Here is a 22,020-nt window from a genome sequence, read left to right as displayed (position 1 = left end):
TAAGTAAGAAGTAGGCTACATATATGAGATCCATCACTTTACGCACAACATCAGCCTCTGTAGATCAAACCCACCGTTAGTTTTGAACAACAGTACACGGACTAAACATTAACTCCAACTAATCGTCATTGCTGAAAGGGCCCGAATGTGTTGACAGTGAGTCGATGTAAAGATTTTCAAGTCCACTCAAAACATAAACTCATTAACTATTATCTTTGTTAAAAATCACATCGATAGTCTCATAGACAGGACCAACCATGTATAGTGGTGTTTCAAATAAATTGCGACTCATTCTCAGCATAATTAACTGCGGAAGTTGGGCTATGGCTAAAGTTTAGGCAAATAGGAAGCCAGATCTCTCAACAGCAGCATCCCTGAGGGGCGAGGGACTTGTAGTGTATTCATTGAAAAAAGGCAATTTTAAAGGCAAAACCTATATGGCCACCAAACGCAAATGGCCTTCACTTAAAGTGCATTTTGTTTTTTGCTTTTTTTTCGCAAAAGGAAGGACCAGTTGCTGGTCAAGTTTTTCCCAGGGGTTTCCCTTTATCTGACCAAAGTGGAAAATTGAAAGGTACAAGTGAAAAGCCATGGGGCGTTCCTCCGATTATCCTCGCTCTGTATTTTGTAAAACAGAAATATGCGTCCCCTGGCAGAAACGCTGCCTCCATCGACTTGAACAAAATAACAAAAAAATAAAAATAAAAATAAATAATAATAATAATAATAATAATAATAATAATAATAATAATCAAGGCATGTTAGTCGTTATAGAATACAAACATTTTGCGTTCGTGTAAGTCTCGGCAATTTTAGATATAGTCGTTTCCAATATTTATAATAATTAGAATTTTAAATTATATCTACCCCTCATCTTTCAATATGGTTATTTTAACATTGTATCAGGCTACACAAATCTTGAACATCTCCCGATAGGATTAGTCTGGATCAATACGCTGAAATTCTGCGTGACAACGTGTGTGGCGAATGTAACTCTAAAATTGGTATGAAATCGTCAATTTGTTGTTGTGTCAGCGTTCAGCTCTCCAGACGCGCCATATGCCATGCTAAGTGGCATTATTTACCAATTCGTTCCTAGTTTCACGGTCCATCCTCCCCTTCTCCTTGCCAGAAAACTGAATAGCCACAACAAAATGGCAATTTACCCTCTGGAATGGTCCCATACCCCCCGCGGTAAGGCTCTTTCCGTTTCACTTTGTGGGGCACCCCATCCTTACTGAGCATCACAGCGTGAAACTTTGACTTTCAAATGGAGGCAGAAATTGGTCGACAGTCAGCAGCGTAGCTGACGCATCACTTGGGTCCATGACATAGGCTACTGTCAAGAAGTAAACCTGTCAAAAAAAATCGAAAAAACGTTGGCTTCATCTCAAGGAATTCTTGACTGAACAAGAAGGTTGGCAGTGAATAGGAAAAATTGGTAACTTCAGGTGGACCCATAAGTGGTTTGATTCCCACTGAGGTAACCTGCTCTAGACATATGCTATTAACTATTATGCTATTAATTATAACTATTTCTGAATTAAGGTGCTTCTACCGAATGGTACCTGTCACAGCCAGCATTACCTGTGATTATAGAGGTTGAAGTGCACCATGCAATCACAGAGATCATTTTTAATTTACACAAACATTTACTGAGAAAAAAATCTATTTAAACAGTGGAAACAGAGGCAATAAACAGATAACGGCATGCATCAAACCTGGAAAGGAAGTTAAGCATCACTTCATACTTTCATTAAGACTTAAATTGCCTATAAGGGTACAGAAACAAACTGACATGGAAAAAAAAACATGCTATAGCATACAATACTGAATAGCGTTATTTATTACTCCAGTTTTTTATTACTTCAGTATGAATTAACTGTTGAATTTATATTTCAACAAAATGGTGTAAACGAATGAATACACTCTTAATCTGTTAAAAATCTGTACAAAAAAATCTAACATTGCACTCTCCAACCCCACCCTAACTTTAATCTCAATCAAATATATTTTTTACTTAGTATTGTTAGAGCTGATTTTACCTTTAAACTTAATTCACATCATTCAGTTTCTAATATCACAGTCTAATTTTTAAGGCAATGTCCCCATGGAGAATATGGCTTAATGGTCGCACTGAATGGGTGAAAAATGTAACAGTATCAGGCTTTGTCTTTGATGAAAACTGACATTAGAGGAAAAAAAAGTCATACAAGTATATGGTGGAACTGTAATCTGGCCTGTAGACAGCATCATTGTGAAGTGGTGCCATCATGTGGTGAGATTGGTGTTACAGCAACCTTAAAAAACGAACAAAGAAAAACACACATTCCATTTGTTTGTTTTTATTGAATCACCTTATTGTTTCATAACTGTAGTACTGTACATGTACATGGACATATCTGAATTACAGGGGCTTAACAGAATTAACTTTGTTACTGAATGATTGTCACTAAATGCCCTGTTAACAACTATAACCTGTAGCCTACATTGATAATTCAGTGATAATGTAATCCTACCTATTTTATAGCTTATGACAATGCAAGTACTTTATTTGTCTCCTTGTGGAAATTTATTTTTAAGTTGAATTTCAACCCATACGTATGTGCGTGACGATTTCTTCTACTAATTTAGAATTTTAGCATGGATGATTACAATACTGGTCAAGCAAGGGAAGAAAAGTCTAGCAAGAAGGTACATACAACTGTTAATTAATATTCAATTAGCTTGCAAAAGTTGGGCAAAAATGATTATCTAGACAGTTTGGAGGGAACCAAGTATACACTAAGTCCACACCACTTTGCAATATCATTAAACATGACTTGATTGTCACATTCAGAATAAGGCAAACATCCACCGGGGGCAATTGTAACACAAGCTAGAGCGATGACACTTACTCTGAACATGCTTAGAATGATTCTCTTTCTGTCTGTGGAAAAGTACTGGGATTGTTTCACCTCAGCATAAGTTTTCAACAAAAAACTGATTTTGAGGTATGAAAGTTACTTTTTTGGATGTACAGTTTTTTTCATTTGCTGTCTAGATGAGTGCAAGTTTAAACTTACATGAATTGTATTAATTGTATGTGCAAACTATTCTCATATAGGTGTTGCTAGCTGGCATACAAGTGTTTATCATGGCTGCAAGATCAGGGCAATTGTAACAACATCACAATTGCCTTAAAGCCACATGGCCTAATGTGAGCACCTTTTTAAAAATAAAATGATTAGATATTGACAGAAAGTGTGAATATTATCTAGCCTATGTCTGCAAGTTCCTTTCTTGACCTGATCAGCTGATCCATGTTTTTGAGTAAAATATACTTTTAACTCAATTAAAAAAATAAAAACCTAGTTAACACTATAGTTGCCTAGCCTCTGCAAAAATAGAAATAGACTTTTGCTTAGAATGGATATGATGCCTAACATTGAAAAGAATTAATCTTAAGTAACATTATTACATATTACAGCATTAATCTCAGTACTTTGAGGTGTGGTTTTATTTAAGATACAGTGGGTTAATATTACTTTCTTCAGTGTTACAATTGCCTGACTTTTTGCATTCAATTTAAGGTTAGTCTTGTCCTTATTAGTGTAATATATTAATTGTATCATTAATTAGTGCACATATGTTTCTTGTATCAAAAGATGACTAGTGTATTTCTAGTAGTCTGTGAGTTATGAAGAAAAATACATACATTTTTTTACAATTGCCCTCGGTCTCAGGTATCAGCCATATAAAGGCTACTTAGAATATTTAGCAAAGTCTTCTGTTTAGGACTGTATGTTGCAACCATCTCTGAAGATAGACGACACGTGCCTCTTGTTAGACTATTTTATTGTTTCTTATTGTTTTTAACATATTTCAAGATTGTTGTTGTTAATAGATTCCTCATAAAAAAAAAACATCTGTATCTGAAAAAGATTAGCTGACAACCCTTAAAAGATAGAAGTCAAAAAGACAAATATTCATTCCTATTTATTGAACAGAATAGAATATCTTTATTGTTATTGTAAGAGTTTAACAGGATTAACAGTTTATTACAAAATGCTGCATTGCAAGTATTCAGGTGTGGATTGGCCATCTGGAGTACCGGTGATTTCCCGGTGGGCCGGTCTATTTGTGTGGGCTGAATAGGCTCCACTCAATATTTTTATTTTTTTTGGCCCGTAAAGAAAAGAGAGATCAAATAATTAGCCCACTTGTGTGTCAATCATATGAAAACTGACCATTCACATCCTTGGTCTTTGACCGACCAGCCCACAGAGAGGAGAGAGATCACATGATTGACCCACTCGTTTGTCTCTCAGCTGAACACTGGCCAATCACATCCCACTATGACCCACTTCCATCATCCTACCATAGAGAGGGAGCACACAAGTCCCGCTCCCAACGGAGGCGAAAGTAACTCCACCAATTGCCGACAGCTTGCTAAGAACACGAGATTTAAGTATGTCAAATGATTATTTTAGCACCCTTTGTCTACCAGAGAGGACAAGTTATCTGTTAATAAACTAATGTAACTAGTGTATTAGCAAGCAGACATAGTACTATAACTCTCTGATTTATCCACATTCCACTATAACACAAGCTAAATGCTGTGTACAAAATGCAGCTTAGTTTAACTTACAGACTTGTCACCTCAACCTTTAGCCATCTTGCCATCAGGAGCCAGGCAGCCTTTTTGAATCAGTGAGTACATTATCATACTTTCTTACTTACCACTCAGCTAAGTGAGAGTATTAGGGGTTGGAATGCAGGGTTCAAAATGAACTTTTTGTCCACCAACTAAATGGCTAGAGAATGTTTTTTTACTTTTTTTGGCTGGCAAGTCAAGCAAATCTACCAGCATTTGGCTGGTAAATGGTGCTAATGTTGAACCCTGTTGGTATGCACATGTGTTCAAAGGGAGTGCAAGAGCAGTTGGTGTCTGGCTGATTGTGGTGGGCTGGTCTGGGTCTCAAAAGTTCACGGCTGACTTTTTACCCCAGGTTCCAGCCCTGTCTGAGGCCATTTTTATGCCTGTAGAGACGCATACTGGAAGCTGCTATTGGCTGATTGTTTTGGTATAATTCTGAATGAGACCTTGGAAGTACTCCTGTGTGTTTTTTTGGGGTTGAAAAATTATGATGTAGCATTTTGGGAGGAAATACCACAACAGAAAGGAATAGAGACTGGAGAGAACTGCCAGAGCGTTAAGAGTTTGGATGTACTTGCCACGGTACAGAATGTATACAGTGGCAAACATGATCCAGGTGAGGATCAGCAGGAGCAGGCAGAAGGTTATTGCTTTGGCCTCATTGTAATTTTTTGGGAGGTCTTTTCCCATGTAGGAGAAAATAAAGCAAAGGGAGCACAAAGATAAAAGTAAAACCACAGAACCAAAGAATGATTTGAGATTAATATCACAAACAAGTATGATTTTGTCTGGGTACCAAGAAATGTCATCATAGGGCTTGGGGGGGAAATAAGTATAGCCAATAAGAAGAAAGAGTGCCTGAGTAACAAATGCCACAGTGATGACCAGCCATTGTCCATGATATTTCATCCACCAACTGTGAAGCGTGGGGAACTTGGCGGCCATTTTAAAAATGCAAACAATTTGAAAAGAGCGCACAACAAAACATGCTAGACACACAGTGTAGAACAAGAGAAACGGTAAGAATCTTAAGATACAAAAGGAAATTGTTGGCTTACCAAAGTAAAAGAATATACTAAGACTACACAGGCTGAGGCAGCCTAAAATCAGGAAGCACATTGGTCCCCCAGCAGATCTGACAACAGGTGTGTTGTAGTTGATGGCAAAGAGAACAGACGTGGCTAATGTGAGGCCCACCAAGGCCGAGGCCCCGACCATGATCAGTATAGCCCCACTGTCTGTGAATGGGATGTACTCCACCACCCGCAGATTGCATGATGTACTTCCTGCTGCTGACCATTCTGTCTCCTTACAGTTGATGCACTTGTAGGGATCCTCTGTTTTACATGAGAGCAGGACAGTCAATAAAGTTAATTTTCAAAAAAAAACGTGTTTGTTCAGTTAAAACTTGCTTTCATTTTTATAGTATTAACTAGAGGTAAATTTTAACAAGAAAGCAATGTATTGCATGATGAAATGCATTTGAAGATGAAATTATCCGTCATCTCCAATCAATGCCAGCATTGCTTTTACTCATTTTCTTCCTCTGATGTATAATTATTTACCTGTGCTGTTGACATAAGTTCCAGTTGGACAGATTTCACAATCAAAGCAGCATTTGTGGATTCCATTTAGTTTTTTTGCATATCCTCTACGACATTCTGGGGAACACAGTGAAGTAGGCACCTACAAAAGACATAGTAAGTGAAGCAAAAATAATACTAATTAATACTGTTAAAAGTGGAGGTTTTGTAACCTTCATCTTACAGTAACAGAAACTTTGCACACGTCCCTGCAAATTACACCAGAACAACCATGTTTCTTGATGTTTCTGATTTTGTGATTTAAGCCTGTCACGGCTATTAACTGCGACTTTGTACACATTGTGCACTCAACCAAAAATAATATTTGTATACTGTATATAAACTGTTGATATACTGTATAATGCTGCACATATAATAACAATGACATAATAATAATAATAATAATAATAATAATAATAATAATAATAATAATAATAATAATAATAACTTACTTTTCCCTTTGTGTACCACTCAATTTTGGTACTGTCGATGAAAGAACTGACCCATGGGTGAAAATCATAAAAGCCAATTTCTTCTGCATCATGACTTTGGTTCCAGAAAACTATAGAATATGATCCAAACTTGGGGTCCCCATTGTCATCAAACTGTATTCTTTGATTTAAAAGTGTGAAGTTTGATTTCTTCAGTTCTGCCAGAACCTGATGTGGGTACACAACGTTCAGATTACCATTACATCCATGTGTTCACAATCAGTGGTGGAAGAAATACTATAGATCTTTTAGTTTAGTAAAAGTAATAATACTGTATGTAGAAATATTACTAATGTAAAAATACGAAAGTATTAGCATCAAAATAGACGTAAAAGTACTCATTATGCAGAACGAAGAATAATAATATATATCATATTATGGATTCTAATTGTTGATGCATTAATGTTTTCATCACTTAAATAGCTGGTAAAGGTGGAGCTCATTTGAATTACTTTATATACTGCTTGGTATCTTCATCTATAATAATACATAATAATGTATTAGTACATTATATTTTGTATTAATAATCTGAAAAGTAAGTAAAGCTGTCAAATAAATGCAGTGTAGTAAAAAGTATGATATTTCCCTCTGATATGTAGTGGAGTAAAAGTATAAATTAGCAGAAAATGGAAATACTCAAGTACCACAAAATTGTACTTCAATATAGCACTTGAGTTAATGTACATTCTACCACTATTCACAATGGGCATTGAAGGTGTTGATTAAGTAGTTTTCCTTTAAAGAAAGTGAAGGGTAAAAATCTAAAAACAATCTTCTACATCTATTATATATAGTAACAAGGCAGACTAATAATATGGTACCTTCTAAAAGGCAGTCAGAAACATACATGAGCAAAATCTAAATACTAATAAATATTATTGGTATACTTACCATGTGTGGGTATATTGTAATATTGTCATTACATCTGCCAGATCCACATTGCAAGGCATTATGTAAGGCATGAGCGATGGCATATACAGCAGAATAAACAGGAAAAGAGTAAGATGGATCCACATTCAAGATTTCTTCTGCCCTTATGCTGCTGCAGTTGCAAACCTGATTACAAAACTCCTGCTCTCTTGCATTTTCAAAATGAGTCTGGCTTTTGGAAGAATAGATAAAGTCCCTGAAACCAGGTATTGACACTACAGGCTGAGACACTCCAAGGACAGTTCCAATATTTAAGATTTCTTGTTCCTTGTAAAGCATCTTGTCTAAGGACCATCCCTCATCAGCTATCCACACCTTCTTAGTGACATTTAGTTGTATTGCTGACTTAATGAGAGCTTCAGCAGTCATTCTTGGAGCCAAAACAATAATGACATTTATCCTTTGTGCCTCTATCTGTTTGAATATGGGGGAGTGATTTGTGTTGTAGTTGAGCGCTTGGGTGTACGCCATGCAGATCTCAGTGTCCTTAATCCTCTTTATGAACAATTCCAGTCCATCTCTGCCATAATCATCGTCACTGTTAAGAAAAGCAACCCAGCGCCAGTTCAACTGCTGCACAATGTTAACAATCACTTCTATGATGTCTTTAGTGGGATGCACTGTTTGAAGGAATGAGGGGAAATTCTGTTTTGTTGAAAAGACAGAACTAGAAGCTCCATAACTGACCTGTTAAAAAAAGTAATAAAAAATGCATTAGTTTTCAGTGAAAGATTTTCAGATGTAACGTCAAAACTCATTTTACAATTAATAAAAAATTATGATATAGTAGATCTGTTTTTAATCACTTTGTCTGCCAATTTTGGCAAACTTACCAGAGGAATGAGATCTGCCATGAAAAGTGGGGCTACAGTCATGGACTGAGTGCTTGTAAATGGACCAACCACTGCCATCACTTTGGACACATTGGACTTCTGTGCTTGATGATCATGTAGTTCATCCCAAGGTTGGATCAAGTCGTTGACTGAGATAAGTTTGAGAAAAGGAAAAAAAAAAAAAAAAAAAAAAAGGAGGGGGTAGAATTATTGATTTCCTCTACAGAAAATCTCATCATCTGAAACATTCGATAATTTTGGAGAAGGAAGGGTTGACTGTGAACAAAAAAAGTACAACAGGAAAGTGGAGTTTACGGACTGTGGAATTTTGTGGAATTTACACAGAATTTGTTTCAGTGGGGTGTCAGAACCTCTTATATGCAACAGTTTTGACTGAGTAGCAACTAACTGGATAACGCTATTGGTCTAATGTTTGTGCCAAAGCTCTGGAATGAACAAAATATGTCTGTTACACCAGGCGTTCTTCACTAGTTTTTACTTCATAAGCTATCCAATCAGATTTATTGTAAGACTCACCTGGAGCAGTCAATGGCTTCTGGTCTATCTTGATAAAGAGGGACAGTGACATGATGAATATTAAAAAGTCCACCTAACAAATAATCTCCTTCCAGCCGAAACTCTGAGGCTGGGACAGTGCATTGAGCCAAGGCATGTAGAAATGTTCCCAGTAGACATAGCGAATTACAAAAATGTTTCATTGTTGTAGCTACTGACCTGATGGGATTTCTAATGGAATTTGCCTCAGCCTTAGTAAGTTATGAGACTCTGGTGATGGCTAAGCCCCAGTGATCATTTAAATCCACGTGGGAATGAAATGCATACCAATAAATGGTTGAAGGAGAATACACAAATCACCATGCAAAAATAATAAAAACTGCTGCTGCAGAGTCCCTGTGAATATACACAAAGGGTTGAACAGTCATTACTAGCAAGAAAGTAAAATGCCTTAACCTTGAATAAATCTGGTAATCCATTTAAACAAGGTAATCCAACGAGTTCCCTTACTTTAGACATATTTTACTTTTATTTTAATACATTTAGTTTTTAAATTCACTCAGTGTGACAGATATGAGGGTGACAAAAAAAAGATAAATGTAAAATATGTCCATGTTTAAAAATCTTTGCCACATGGATAATTGCACTCAGCTGAAAAAGTCTTGCGTATTTACGTCGTAATATCATTACAACGGCAAAACACTTGCCATGCTAGTAACAGTAGTAGCAACAACTGCGCTACCGCATGCTGTCTGAGGCTCTCTATTAAAGGGATGGTTGGGAGTAATTTCACCCTAGGGTCCTTTTCACCATGAGCTCGAGCCAAACACCCCCCCAGAAGCTTTTTTCCCTTGGTCTAAAATTGGGTGGGTTTGTGCAATCAGCCGAATGGCTTAGTGCAGGTGCTAATGGAACCAAAGGTGTATCTCGTAAATTACTCCACTAATAATGCCCGGAATGGGACCAAACTTCTACAGTAGTACAAATGTAATGATTAAATAAGGTAGTGTCTCCAAACTTACCTCAATTATAACCTGTCTCCTGCTAGTTGTACTACAGCACTTGCTTTTTAAAAATAAGTTAAATTAATACATATTTTTGTTGTATGTTGTCTTTTCGGTGTTTTAGTTTGTAGACGGTCCCTAAGCACTCATCTTACTGCCGGTAGCGGTAGCAGCAGAGTAGAAGCCGTCAGGCAAGTGTTATTTAAATAAACTCCTGGTGTACTTACAAACTTTCCAATGCCTTGTTTTATGAGTACAGCCTATTACAACCTATTTGTACTACTGTAGAAGTTTGGTACCATTCTGACCATTCTTAGTGGGGTAATTTCCGAGATACACCTTTGGTTCCATTAGCGCCTGCACTAAGCCATTCGGCTGATAGCGCTAACTCGACCAATGTTAGACCAAGGGGAAAAAGCTTCTGGGGGGGTGTTTGGCTCGAGGACATGGTGCAAAGGACCCTAGGGTGAAATTACTCCCAACCATCCCTTTAAAATACAGTCATCAATAATCACACAGAGCTAACCAGTTGTAGTTAGCTAACTCAGCAAGGTGAGGTGCTCTTAAGAAAAAGAGTGTAAGAACTGAGGGATGACCTATGGTGAGTATTTTTGTGCAGATGGGCCCTTTCATACATCACTACAGGTCACCTGGGGGCTTGATGTTCCATATCGTGTGTTGTACCATGTGAATCGACTAAAAGGGAACACAACATGATGTCCAATCCATTAGCTACAGAAAACTCAACATTAATGTCTGTAAAAAGAAGGGTTTGTATCCTATTTCTAAATTCAGACCATGATGTACTAATGGTAGCACATTTGAAAATTCAAGTTTTCATCTGCAACTGTTTCCTGCACTCGCACATTGTTCAACACATTGTCTTCCTTCCACCCTCAAACGTTTGTCCTTGCATGCATAATGTTCAGCAACGTGTTTTTTTTTGATACATAATTTTAACTACTTAAACAACTTAATGCTGTTAACCAACAGCTATTGCTGTTGCAGTGAAAGTCTCAAAATTAAATGGCCCTTTAGAAGAAAGTTATACAACAAGAATGATCTCACAAGTACAGATGAGCGTGTAAGATCACACAGGAAAGTCACAAGCAAATACACACACAAAAAATGAAATCAACCCAGTATGTTTGGTTTATGGTAAATGACCACCTCCTCTTACACACCTCATCCCTGCATAATTTACCATTGGACCACACTTTTCACATGTCATTTGAAATAGGAAAATTTACAATGACTCAGCAGATGAACATGATTTATACCACTAGTTTAAGTATACAGTATAAGAAGGGTTACGTACAATAAGGTGGGTACAGTGTACTTCACAATAGTGTTTCTTGCAAGCAGTTATTTCTGTACTGTTTGCACTTTCTTGTCAAGGTTAATCGCTTTAGCCGGTACTGTGACTGGGATTTTGCCTCTTGGTATTTTAAGATGAAGTTTGACTTTCTAGATGTAGTGCTATTTTTTTTTTTGCCTCCGTAGGTCCATCTAAATTTTTTATTACACACTTCTGATACAAAGATTTTCTAAAATGGATTTCAACTCCATGTGGAAACAGAGGCAATACATCCATGGTAATTGCAGTTAGGCATCACTTAGAAAGGAAGTTAATCATTACTTATACTATACTTGCAACCTAATTTTAAGTTCCCATTATATGCTTAAAACTGTAACACCAGAGGTAAAAAATAAATCTGTATTGACATTTGAGGAAATGGATGGATGAGGCTGCAGTTGCTTGGCAACAAACCTCTTGCAATTGAGGTAGCACCCTCTAAGGGAGGACAGTATAATTATAATTGGAATGTAACATGCCGCTTGCTCCCAACACCTGTGAAACCAACGATTTAAAAAAATAATTGTGATCTCAACATTGATCAAAATAATTGTGATTATCATTTAGGCCATAATCGTGCAGACCTAACTGGGGCACAAATCTGATATGTTTTGGCAATCCTGGACAATGTTGAAACGGGTGCAAGGATGACAAAATGAAGGGTTCTGCTAACATTGAGAGACTCAAATGATTTATTTTGTGTCCTACACTGCAAGTTTAAAAACAATTTGGTTGCAAATGGGAGGAAGATGCAGGACTTAATCAGACAATTAGGATGGCAGCCTTAGTCCCTCTCCTTTCACTATCTCCACTATTTTCACAAGGGCACCGTTGCTGCAACCGGAACTTATTTAACTTTTTTAGCCGTGTAGCCAGAACATACTTCAGTGCTGGCACATCAGATAGGTCTGGCCTGCCAGACAATTAGGTCTCTGAAACTGCACAGAATCATTGGCATTCAGTTTTCTGGAAGGTAAGGCCTTGGCTTAGTGCATTTCAAGCAGTGGGAGAAATCTCATGCAAGGGACAGATGTGCCATGATCGAGGAAGAAGTGAGAAATTTTGAGAGAAAATCAAGAAGGTCAAAAGCAGTCGAGCTTTGCACTTAGTAGTCCTGGACTGAGTGAGATTTACCCACAGTAGTGCACATATTGACAGGATGAAAAATAACTTTAACCCAAGGTCAATATACAGTAGATGGTACCCCAACAAGGTCTTGTTGGCTGACACTATTAAAGAGGGAGAGTTGGATAAAATGTGCAGTAAACGTCAGCATAATTAGATAACTCAACTTTGATCTAAAGATGGGGTCTAAACCCACTCCACAGAAAATGGTGAGGTCATAGGGCATGGATAGGGTGTTTAAGGTTCCATGGAAGCAGCGTTTTTCAGATGTGTTCCATACTTCACTATGTCCAGACCTTGTGCCGTGGTCTTCGCAAGAGAAGAATTAAGTCTTGCTTTGACAAAAGGCTCAGTTTGGGAAATGACAAACAACATAACTATCCTTCAATGAACTGATTGTTTGTGTGTTATGGTTGGCAAGCATGAACCATTAACTCCAAGGACGGAGCTTGTGTTTACGTGTATCATAGCAAAGATAGTAGCTGCAGGTTGTTTAATTACTGTAAAAAACAATAAGGTACAATTTCCCATTCAGGGAGGTGTTTTGATATACTGAATATAAACCACCTGTATGACTAAGTTATTTGCGCATTCAGCCTGAGACATGGTTGAAGTTGACTATTGCCTGCTTTCAAATGTGACAGTAAAACTAAGACACTTTAATATTTGTTGAGCTTTTATTCACAGAAAAGTCCCAGAACAGATATCATACAGTTGGAACTTGGCTTGCATTTTCTAGCTTTTATTTTGACCCAGATGTTTCCACATATCTAACCAATGGCAAAGTATTGCTCCAATTGAGATTGGTTCTGTTTCCTAGGGCTTTACTCAGCAGTTGGTACACATTAGTTAGATATCATGGATTTTGTTTCCTTTTGGATGTGATGTGCAGTGTTGCCAAACAAGGGAGCTATAATAGTGGCTATGTGCTTGGCAGTGTTGTAGCAGTGTATAGCCCCGTTGGCAAGTTGATGCTCCTGCTGATGGGCCTACAATGGGTCCTTTCCTTATGTACGTATTATCATTACGTACAGTAGGTATTCAAAATAGGTTTGGGTTGGCTTTTCAGGGGTAAACATGGTGATATTGTGAAGAGGGGTGTAGTGCTATTTTCTTGCATGTTACTTAATGCATGAGTTGACGTTGTGACTCAATCAACACATCTTAAATGTCATTATGAAAACTTTGTTTTTTATTGTCTCTTGCATGATCCACACTTTAGTGATTATTGGATCTTCAAAATTCTTCAAACTTAGAATATTCTAATTCCTCACTTGGAGGAAAAAGGTGGTAATGTGTCTTTCTGCTGCGCTCCGGCATCACTAAACCCCTGATTGTGACCAAATAATGGCTTTGTTCTTCTACAGCAGTTTGTGACCATGCATGTGCGTGCACACTGCAAACAAAACGGGGACTCTTAAAATCATTGCTCCATAATGCTATAACTGGTTAAAAACTCCATAAGGGACCTTAACTGTAACATTTGTGTTACAACCAAACAACCAAAGATTATCTATTCATACACCAGGCAAATGCCAGCTGTATGTTAATGTTGCAAAACCACTTTCCTCTTTACCTGTTTCGATATTCAAGAGGACATGGAATTACGCCTCAACATGTGAAAGTCAGGAAAAGTTTAACACAGACTGTCTATAGTTAATGCAGTAAAATGTGGCCTTGATCATTGTGCAAACAATAATATTGTTTTTCCTTGATAGGCTACATCATTTTTACAATGGCTAAAACTGCTTAAAACTGATTGCTGTTAAAAATAACTACTTTTTCTGTTAAGCATAACTCATGCCTTTCAGAGATAAAGTCTCAAAAGTCTAATGAAAAGTGTTTATATTAAATGGAAAGCTAAGTCAACAGAGAAGATTGATGAATGAAAGGGATAAAGTAAAGATGAAGTACAGATGAGGTTGTGATATAACATAGGGTCACAAGCAAATACACACAAGCAAACACACACAAATGAATTAATGAATTCAACCAGGTGTCTTTGGTTCATGCCAACATGCCACTTCCTCTTACAAGTGAGCCCTGCATGACTTAAGCTTTGACCGCACAGGTCATTTGAAAGGCGGTCATTTGCAACAATACATGGCCAGGCCACCAAAGTTTGAGTTCTGGAAACCTGCTGATGAAAGGGCGGAACTTGTTCTGCTTGGTAGGTTAGGATGGGCCCTCATGAGAGATGGATTATAGGGTGATGTTGTGGTTAGTAAAAAACATTAATAAAAAGTTGTATGGAAGCCACGTAAAGTTGGTAAACTAATTTACAATAAGTTTGGTTCAATAGCAGTCATTGCTGTGAAATGTGTGTACTTTGCTTGCAAGAGATCACTTTCTAATCAACAGTGTGGTGAGTATTGTGACATTTAATTTTCTTGTATGTTAAGATGAAGTTTGACTTTGTAGCAGGGGCGGAGCGTGTGGGTGGCTTCTGGAGCTCCAGCCCCAAATGTTTTCTCAAAAGCCCAGAATCTTTTAGGGTTTTAAAAACACTTCAACTTACTGTCCTATCCTGTGTCTTATTGACTGGACCAGCAAACCAATGGTGCAAAATTCTCCCACGTTATGTAACTTGAAAAATAGAAACATTGACATTTTGCCTCTTTTTAGGTGGCAGGAGTGAAAATGATTCATCCTCAACATTTGTTGTGTTCAGGGGCCTCATTTATAAAACTAATTTGCATCAAAAGTGGCGTACAAACGAAGCGTAGGACGTGCCAACGCACAGAAAAACTTCTGAAATATAAAACCGTTCACACGCACAACTTACGCCGGCTTCCTTTTATAAATCACAATCAACTCTAAATATAAGCGATAGTCTTGTCCCACCCAGGTAACGCCCAGAGTTGCCTATAGTCAGTCAATGAATATTCATTTATCCTGACCACTAAAGGAACAGACAGCATTACGCTATCAGAAAGAGCACACAATGTGAAGTGTAAGTACTTGTTGGGGAGGAAGAGAGAAGCAAAAAAAGAAAAAGTTGTTTGGTGAAATTTGGTAGAATGGCAGCATGTGGCAGATGCAATACATACTGTGGGCCCCGGAAGCAGAACTGTGGCAGAAATAAAAAACAGTGGTCAGACGTAAAAGATGGCACACCGTGGTACTGTTTGTACCACAGGCGGAGGGAAAGGCACACCAGAGTTCACCCCACTTGATAAGAATCTGGCAGGGATTATCGGGGAATCCCTCCTGAGTGGAGCTGTAACAGAGTTGGAGGGGGACACGATGCACTGGATGACCCAGATAGGCTAACTTGTATTGTTTAGCATGAAAGTGAACCAAATACATTCAAGATATTAAGACATTATTGGGTACAAAAACAAAGACTTTATTTGCAACAAATTTATATTTCTCCTATTCACTGCCTGTTCCAGCGGGGTCAGTGGTGCTGTAGCTGAGCAGATGTGTGCGCCCTATGCACCTCAACCCTCCAGCAGCAGCCCAGTCCTCACAGATGTGGTAGCCCACTGCAGACACAAAGGGACACAATCGACTCCATCAATGGAGTTAACTGAGATAAAAAAATATGTTGTATGACATAAGCTGGACACTGAAAGAACTTGTTAATAAAAAGTAGTTATTTCTTTCCATACCTCTTTTGTTAATAGATGTGATGCATTACACCCACACGCTGGCGCACGGCAGCAGCGTTTGGCTCAAATGAACAGTTACAAAGGGCTTAGCTATAAAATCAAAACATTTATAACACTGAGATGAAACCGACTAAACACCACAAAATGATACATGATAATATATGAAACTGCATTTGTATCTGCCCAACTGCAGCATCAAAACAGGCATTAGTGTACTGTTATGTAATTTGTCCTACTGTTCACTTTAAAGAGCCCCTATTATGCTTTTTTGGATTCCCTGTCTTTTAGTGTGTTGTATAGTTTTATGTGTATGTAATAGCTGTATATAATCAACCCTCCAGGATTTTGCGGCCTTTTTTTGAGAATTGTACGGCCCAAAATGCCTGATTTTGCAGGAGCATTTGTAAAAAAATTCAATAAAGCTGTGATGTCTTTTGACGACAATAACGTTTGTTTTGCATGAAGTTGCGGGAGACGGTGAAAGTTGCAAAAAAAGTTTTTCTTTTTTTTTTATTGCTCTTTAAAAATAAAAAGGAAACTTGTTTTGGGGAGAATAAAATTACTCTGGGATGAGATTTCCTAGTAACCTTACCAAAAAGGCTGAGGATGCTGCAAGTGTTGGTATAATATGAAAATGGCTGGTGGATTTAATACAAAAAATAAAAATGTATTGAATGAATCAAATTTGAACATATGTGTCAGTGGCTTGACGATCTTTACATTGTTAGTTAATTTCCTATCCTGGCCTGGGACACACATTCATACAGTTTGATAAAGTACTTATTGGACTTTAACTTATCATTGCACTTACAATAATGAGCATAGCTGTCCTCAATTTAGGTTTTTCCTGAGTGCGCGTCAGTCGCAGGGGGAACGGAGAAGCCCGCTGCAGATAGCCGACAGGATTGAAACGGAAGCAGCTTCAGCGACTTTAGAGTGAAAAATCGTTACAGCGTACCTACATTGATGTTAAAATGTATACAGGTTGGCAGGACGATCTGAAATGTCTTTCGCTGTACGTTTTGTTGGTAAATGTGAGATGTCACACACGTCTCGTCTTCATATCAGAGACAAGGAAACGATCAACCCGTTCTCACTCCCGCTTGATCAGTGGCTCTCAGAGTCACATACTGATATAAAGTCTGGCATGTGGGACTGCTGGGATTGGTTGAAGTCGCGGGAAACTTCAGGTTATTGGTCAAATTTGCGGAAAAGTTGCGGTGATTGGGAAACTGGGTGGTGATTATTTGCTACTTGCTTGTAATATGAACATTCCCAAATTGCCTATAAAGTTATCTACATTTTATCAACAGGCCCTCCTTGCTTGGAAATGATGCTACATACATAACTTTCCCACACACAAAACCATTATAATGGTGACATTACTGTTAGAAAAAAGTCTATCTTTAAGATAGAAATTGGGTTGATGAAAGTATTGTTATTGTAAGCGATGTCTTATATGGGTTATAATTCACTTACGAACATTTCCTTCTTGTTAAATCCTTTTCTGTTACAAGCAGAGAATTTAGTTATTTAATGAAAGCTATTCCTAATGGTCTATCCCATCTGATGAAAAGTAATCTGGTAGTATAAAATTGTTGAAATAAAACAAGCAACTGGCTGGTAACAAACAATCTTGTAACGTAACAGTTAATAACAGTTAAACAGTAAGCTGAAATAAGTTTATGAAAACATTTTTTATGAGAAATAGGTAATGCAGGAATAGAATCTTCATTTATATTTGATCAGTGCTGCATAGTTTACTGTTTCGTCTAAGATTTTTCAGCTGCTTTTTGCAATACAGGAAACAGTATGGCGCCTACTTCCTGCTCACAAATCATCAAATATCAGCCAATACAGTGCCCTAAAATATATTTCTTGAATGTTTTTGGGTTACAATAAGGCAAAACAGTAACCCAATCTATCAGCACTGTCTAGTTTTGCAGTTTAATCTGAGTTGAGTGTGAAAGAGAGAGAGGGGGGCGGCTGTCTCTCTTGATCCTCTTTATTCTCTTTTTATTCTTTGTGTCTGCATGCCGAAGTACAGTCTGTAGTTCAAGCACATCGATAGATATATATATACTGTATCTATGAAGCACATCCATCAGTTCCATGGATGTATTAGCAAAAAGCCTTTTTTGTTTTTTTTTTACAACACCTTTATTTAAAAAAAAACATTAAAATACAACATTTCAGGCAGGTACTCAATAGAATGTGTCAGAGAAACAATAATATGACTTTAAATAATTAAAAATGATGTGGATACAAATATACATATAAATGGGGACAAGTAAGCTTTAATAATACAAAGCTCACATTTATGCAGCCTTTAGTTCAAGGTATTTAACTGAAGACAACTCTCCACATTTATACAATAGGTGTGAGTGTCATTATAATAGGCTAATTGATAGTTGTTGAGACATTTAACTAAAAACCTCAAATGTTAACCTCATGGTGACAATAGAGAAAAAGTGGGTTCACCAAGTAATAGGATTGATAGTTACGTATTGTAACTCCAGATTCAATGAGTATAGGCGTAGAGCTGTCACTATTGGGTTAATCCCTTCACGCATGCGCAGTCATGAAGATTTCTTTCGCACCCTTGTGGCCTGCACGGGCCTCTCTTACATCTGCAGGTACTGTATATTACTGCTGCGCGACCAGAGATCTGCTCCCAACATCAGCATTTTTCTTCAGCCAACGTTGGTGAAGCTGGTGGCCTGAATCTTAGAGGGCTACGTCTATACTCATAGAATCTGGAGTTACAATACGTAACTATCGTTCTATTTTGTATAGGCTTCGCCCTCTAAGAGCTGTCGCTATTGGGTCAAGGGACAAGCTGATGTAGTCAATGCCACCTGCGACACAAGATCCACAAGCAGAACATAGACTAATTGCTCTTCCTATTCACACTGAACAAGTTTAATGTATCAAATAATATATCATTATTATTATTTATTTATTTTTTTTAGATTTTTTATGGGCATTTCCGCCTTTAATGATTGGAGAGCTCAGACACGAAAGGGGAGAGAGGGGGAAGACACACAGGAAAACCGTCACAGGTTGGACTCGAACCCTGGACCTTCTGCATCGAGGAATAAACCTCTATACATGTGCACCCGCTCCACCAACTGAGTTAACCGGCCACAAATAATATATTATTTTGATAAAAAACCTGTCATGATTATGCATTGGCCTAATACTGATTGTACGGCCCATATCATGATTGTGAAAGTGCTTTACAATGATCATGATTAATAACTGCAGAACACTCACATTCCTCATAGCCACTCAAGTGAAGGAGGGATGGGGACAGCAGCAAAACACATCAACAGCGCCTCATTTGCCATCGATTGTGGATAGGACCAAGTGAGTCATTGAGGACTCGGACGTATCGCGCAGATAAAAGTGGATGAACGGGCACGGGTATGCCCAGGAGGCCGCTGCGCAGATGTCAGCAACCGCCCGGATGCCCTGAGGGGGTTCCACTCCCTCCATGCTATAGGCTTGGGTGATAGTCTTGCACAGCCAGTGGGACAGCCGCTGCTTTGAAAGAGCCGCACCTTAGGAGCGCTCTCTGTAGTGAATGAACAGCTGCTGTGTTTGTCTGGTGTCTGCCATGCGTAAAACATATTGAGATAACGCGCATACCGGGCAGAGTCAGTGAGACGCCTCCTCCGCGATGGAGAACATCCTCGACCGAAAGGAGCTAGTTAGAACTTTTGGTGTAAAAGAAGGGTTTGGCTGTAAAGTGTCCGAGCTCCTGTCCCCCTTAATGGAGAGGAAGGACGGTGAAACCGACAGCACACATAAATCACTCACCCTCTTAGCCGATGTCAAGGCGAGGAGAAGCACTGTTTTCAGTGACAGCATCCTGAGAGAGGCTTGTGCCAGAGGCTTGAAAGGAGGTTTCCCCAGAACTTGGAGCACCGGGGCTAAGTCCCATTGGGGTGTGAGAGAGCGCACAACCGGTTCCGTCATCTAACCCACTTCAAAAAACCCTTTACCAGGGGTTGCGCAAAAACCGACCTCTCTCCATAGCCCTTGTGGCAGGATGAAATGGCCGCCGCGTAGGCTTTGACTGTAGACGGAGCCAAGACATTATCCACCAATGTTTGGAGATAAGTTAACACAAGGGGCAGAGGGCACGATGTTTCTCAATAACCCAGCGCTGGAAAGCGGACCATCGCCCAGCATAACACGGCGTAGTAGAGGGGGCTCTTACGCCCTGGATAGTGCGCACCACAGCAGGGGGCAAGCCTAATCTCTTCAAGCGCTCCCGCTCAGCGGCCAGGCCCATAGCTGCTGGCTTATTACCAGAGGGTGGGATATCACGCTGTTCAGCTGCGACCCCACGGCAGTTGCCAAGGAGGCCCCGCCAGTAGTTGAACCAGAGTCGGGAACCAGGATGCGCTCGTGCGCTCCGGTGCTACCGGAATGACTGACAGGTTCTCCTCCTGGATGCGAGGGATCAGAGGGACTGGGGGGAAAGCGTATAGGATGGCTCTGGGCCAAGGTTGGTGGGAAAAGGTGTCTGTCTGCCCACAGTAGGAGGCTCCTGGCTGTCTCTTACAGCCGAGCCGAGCGCACGCCCCCCTGAAGGTTTATGTATGCCGCTGCTGTGATGTCGTACGACTACATGTCTCCCTGCCACCACTTGGGTGAAAGGCTTCAGTACTTTCAGCGCCGTGGACAGCTCCAGGCAGTTTATGTTTGGGAGGGGAGAAACTGGCCATGTCGCTCCCACCACCTGTGATCCGCACATGTCTCCCCAGATGGTGAGGGACGCATCTGTATACACTGTTACGTGTGACGTCACTCTGCCTAGGGGAACCCCGGATGACAGGGTCCGGGAGTTTCCCCAATATACCAGGTCAGACTTTAGGGAAGGAGGGATGGTCAGCATCCGCCACTTGTGGTGTATAGGGTCGAGGTACATTCGACAGAACCATCTCCGAATCTTCCTCGTGTGGTGGAAACCCAGGGAAACCACCATGTGACTCGCAGACATCATGCCCAAGAGATGCATCACAGACAGTGCTGACACTGTTGTGTGAGGCGTGATGCATGACAGCAGAGACCTCAGTGCGTCTAGCCTTGACGCCGACAGTTTGGCTCTCATGATGGTTGAGTCTATGTCCATTCCCAGATAAACTATTGTCTGTGCGGGTACCAGTGAGCTCTTCTGCCAGTTTATGGCGAAGCCCAGTGTCTGCATGTGCTGCACGACTTCCATTGTGTGGAGCGCAGCCTTCTCCTGGGAGGGAGCTATAATGATCAGATCGTCCAGATAAAGCGCCGTCTCCATGCATTTGGAGAATGTGCGGGGGGCTAAAGAGTAGCCAAATAGCAGAACTGCCGGCGGCTGGCCGGGTACTAGCCCGGCAAACGGTGTCGGGACACACCTCGCAGCTCGGTTGGAGGGCCGGCGGCAGGACATGCCCGATCCGTGGTCGGTACACAGCGGACACCGCTGTTCTTTGAAGTCTTCGAACTGCTTGTTGCTGAAGAAAAATAGGGAGCAGATCTCTGGTCGCGCAGCAGTAATATAAAGTATCTGCTGATGTAAGGGAGGCCTGTGCAGGGCATATGGGCGCGATAGAAATCTTCACGACTGCGCATGTGCGAAGGGATTAACCCAATAGCGACAGCTCTTAGAGGGCGAAGCCTATATGAAATGGAGTCATTGTTATGGACCATGAATGTCTGTACAATATACTGTCCCATTCCATCAAGTTTAGTGAGATATGTCACACACAAAATTTAATAATTTAGCATGCTGGTGACACTTAAAGAAAAGTTAGGAGCTCAACAGAGTCAGATTCATCCTCTGGAGCCCATGAATATTTTTAGCTAATTTCATGACAATCCATCTAATAATTGTGGAAATATTCTAACAGCATGTTTTTAAGGATGGCAATGTCGGTC

At 39.6% G+C, this 22,020-nt stretch overlaps 1 protein-coding gene and 1 long non-coding RNA gene across 2 annotated transcripts in view; one reads left to right on the top strand and one right to left on the bottom strand.

Moving 5' to 3' along the window:
• The window catches only part of LOC120559222, a 35,091-nt gene that overhangs the window by 4,594 nt on the left and 8,477 nt on the right, over nt 1–22,020 (top strand). Inside the window, exon 2 of the long non-coding RNA XR_005639232.1 lies at nt 21,179–21,181. This is a non-coding gene — a long non-coding RNA (uncharacterized LOC120559222). The remainder of the gene's footprint in view (nt 1–21,178; nt 21,182–22,020) is intronic.
• LOC120559217 (taste receptor type 1 member 1-like) lies at nt 5,048–9,195 on the bottom strand. Its single transcript, XM_039800772.1, is given in 7 exon segments — nt 5,048–5,976; nt 6,205–6,325; nt 6,675–6,881; nt 7,605–8,330; nt 8,477–8,652; nt 8,655–8,752; nt 9,014–9,195. Coding segments are annotated over 7 exon segments (2,439 nt in total).

Source organism: Perca fluviatilis, chromosome 5 (genome assembly GCF_010015445.1).
Source record: "Perca fluviatilis chromosome 5, GENO_Pfluv_1.0, whole genome shotgun sequence".
NCBI lineage: Eukaryota > Metazoa > Chordata > Actinopteri > Perciformes > Percidae > Perca > Perca fluviatilis.
Note: the sequence above shows the minus strand (reverse complement) of the source record. Positions and strands in the feature narration are given on the sequence as shown.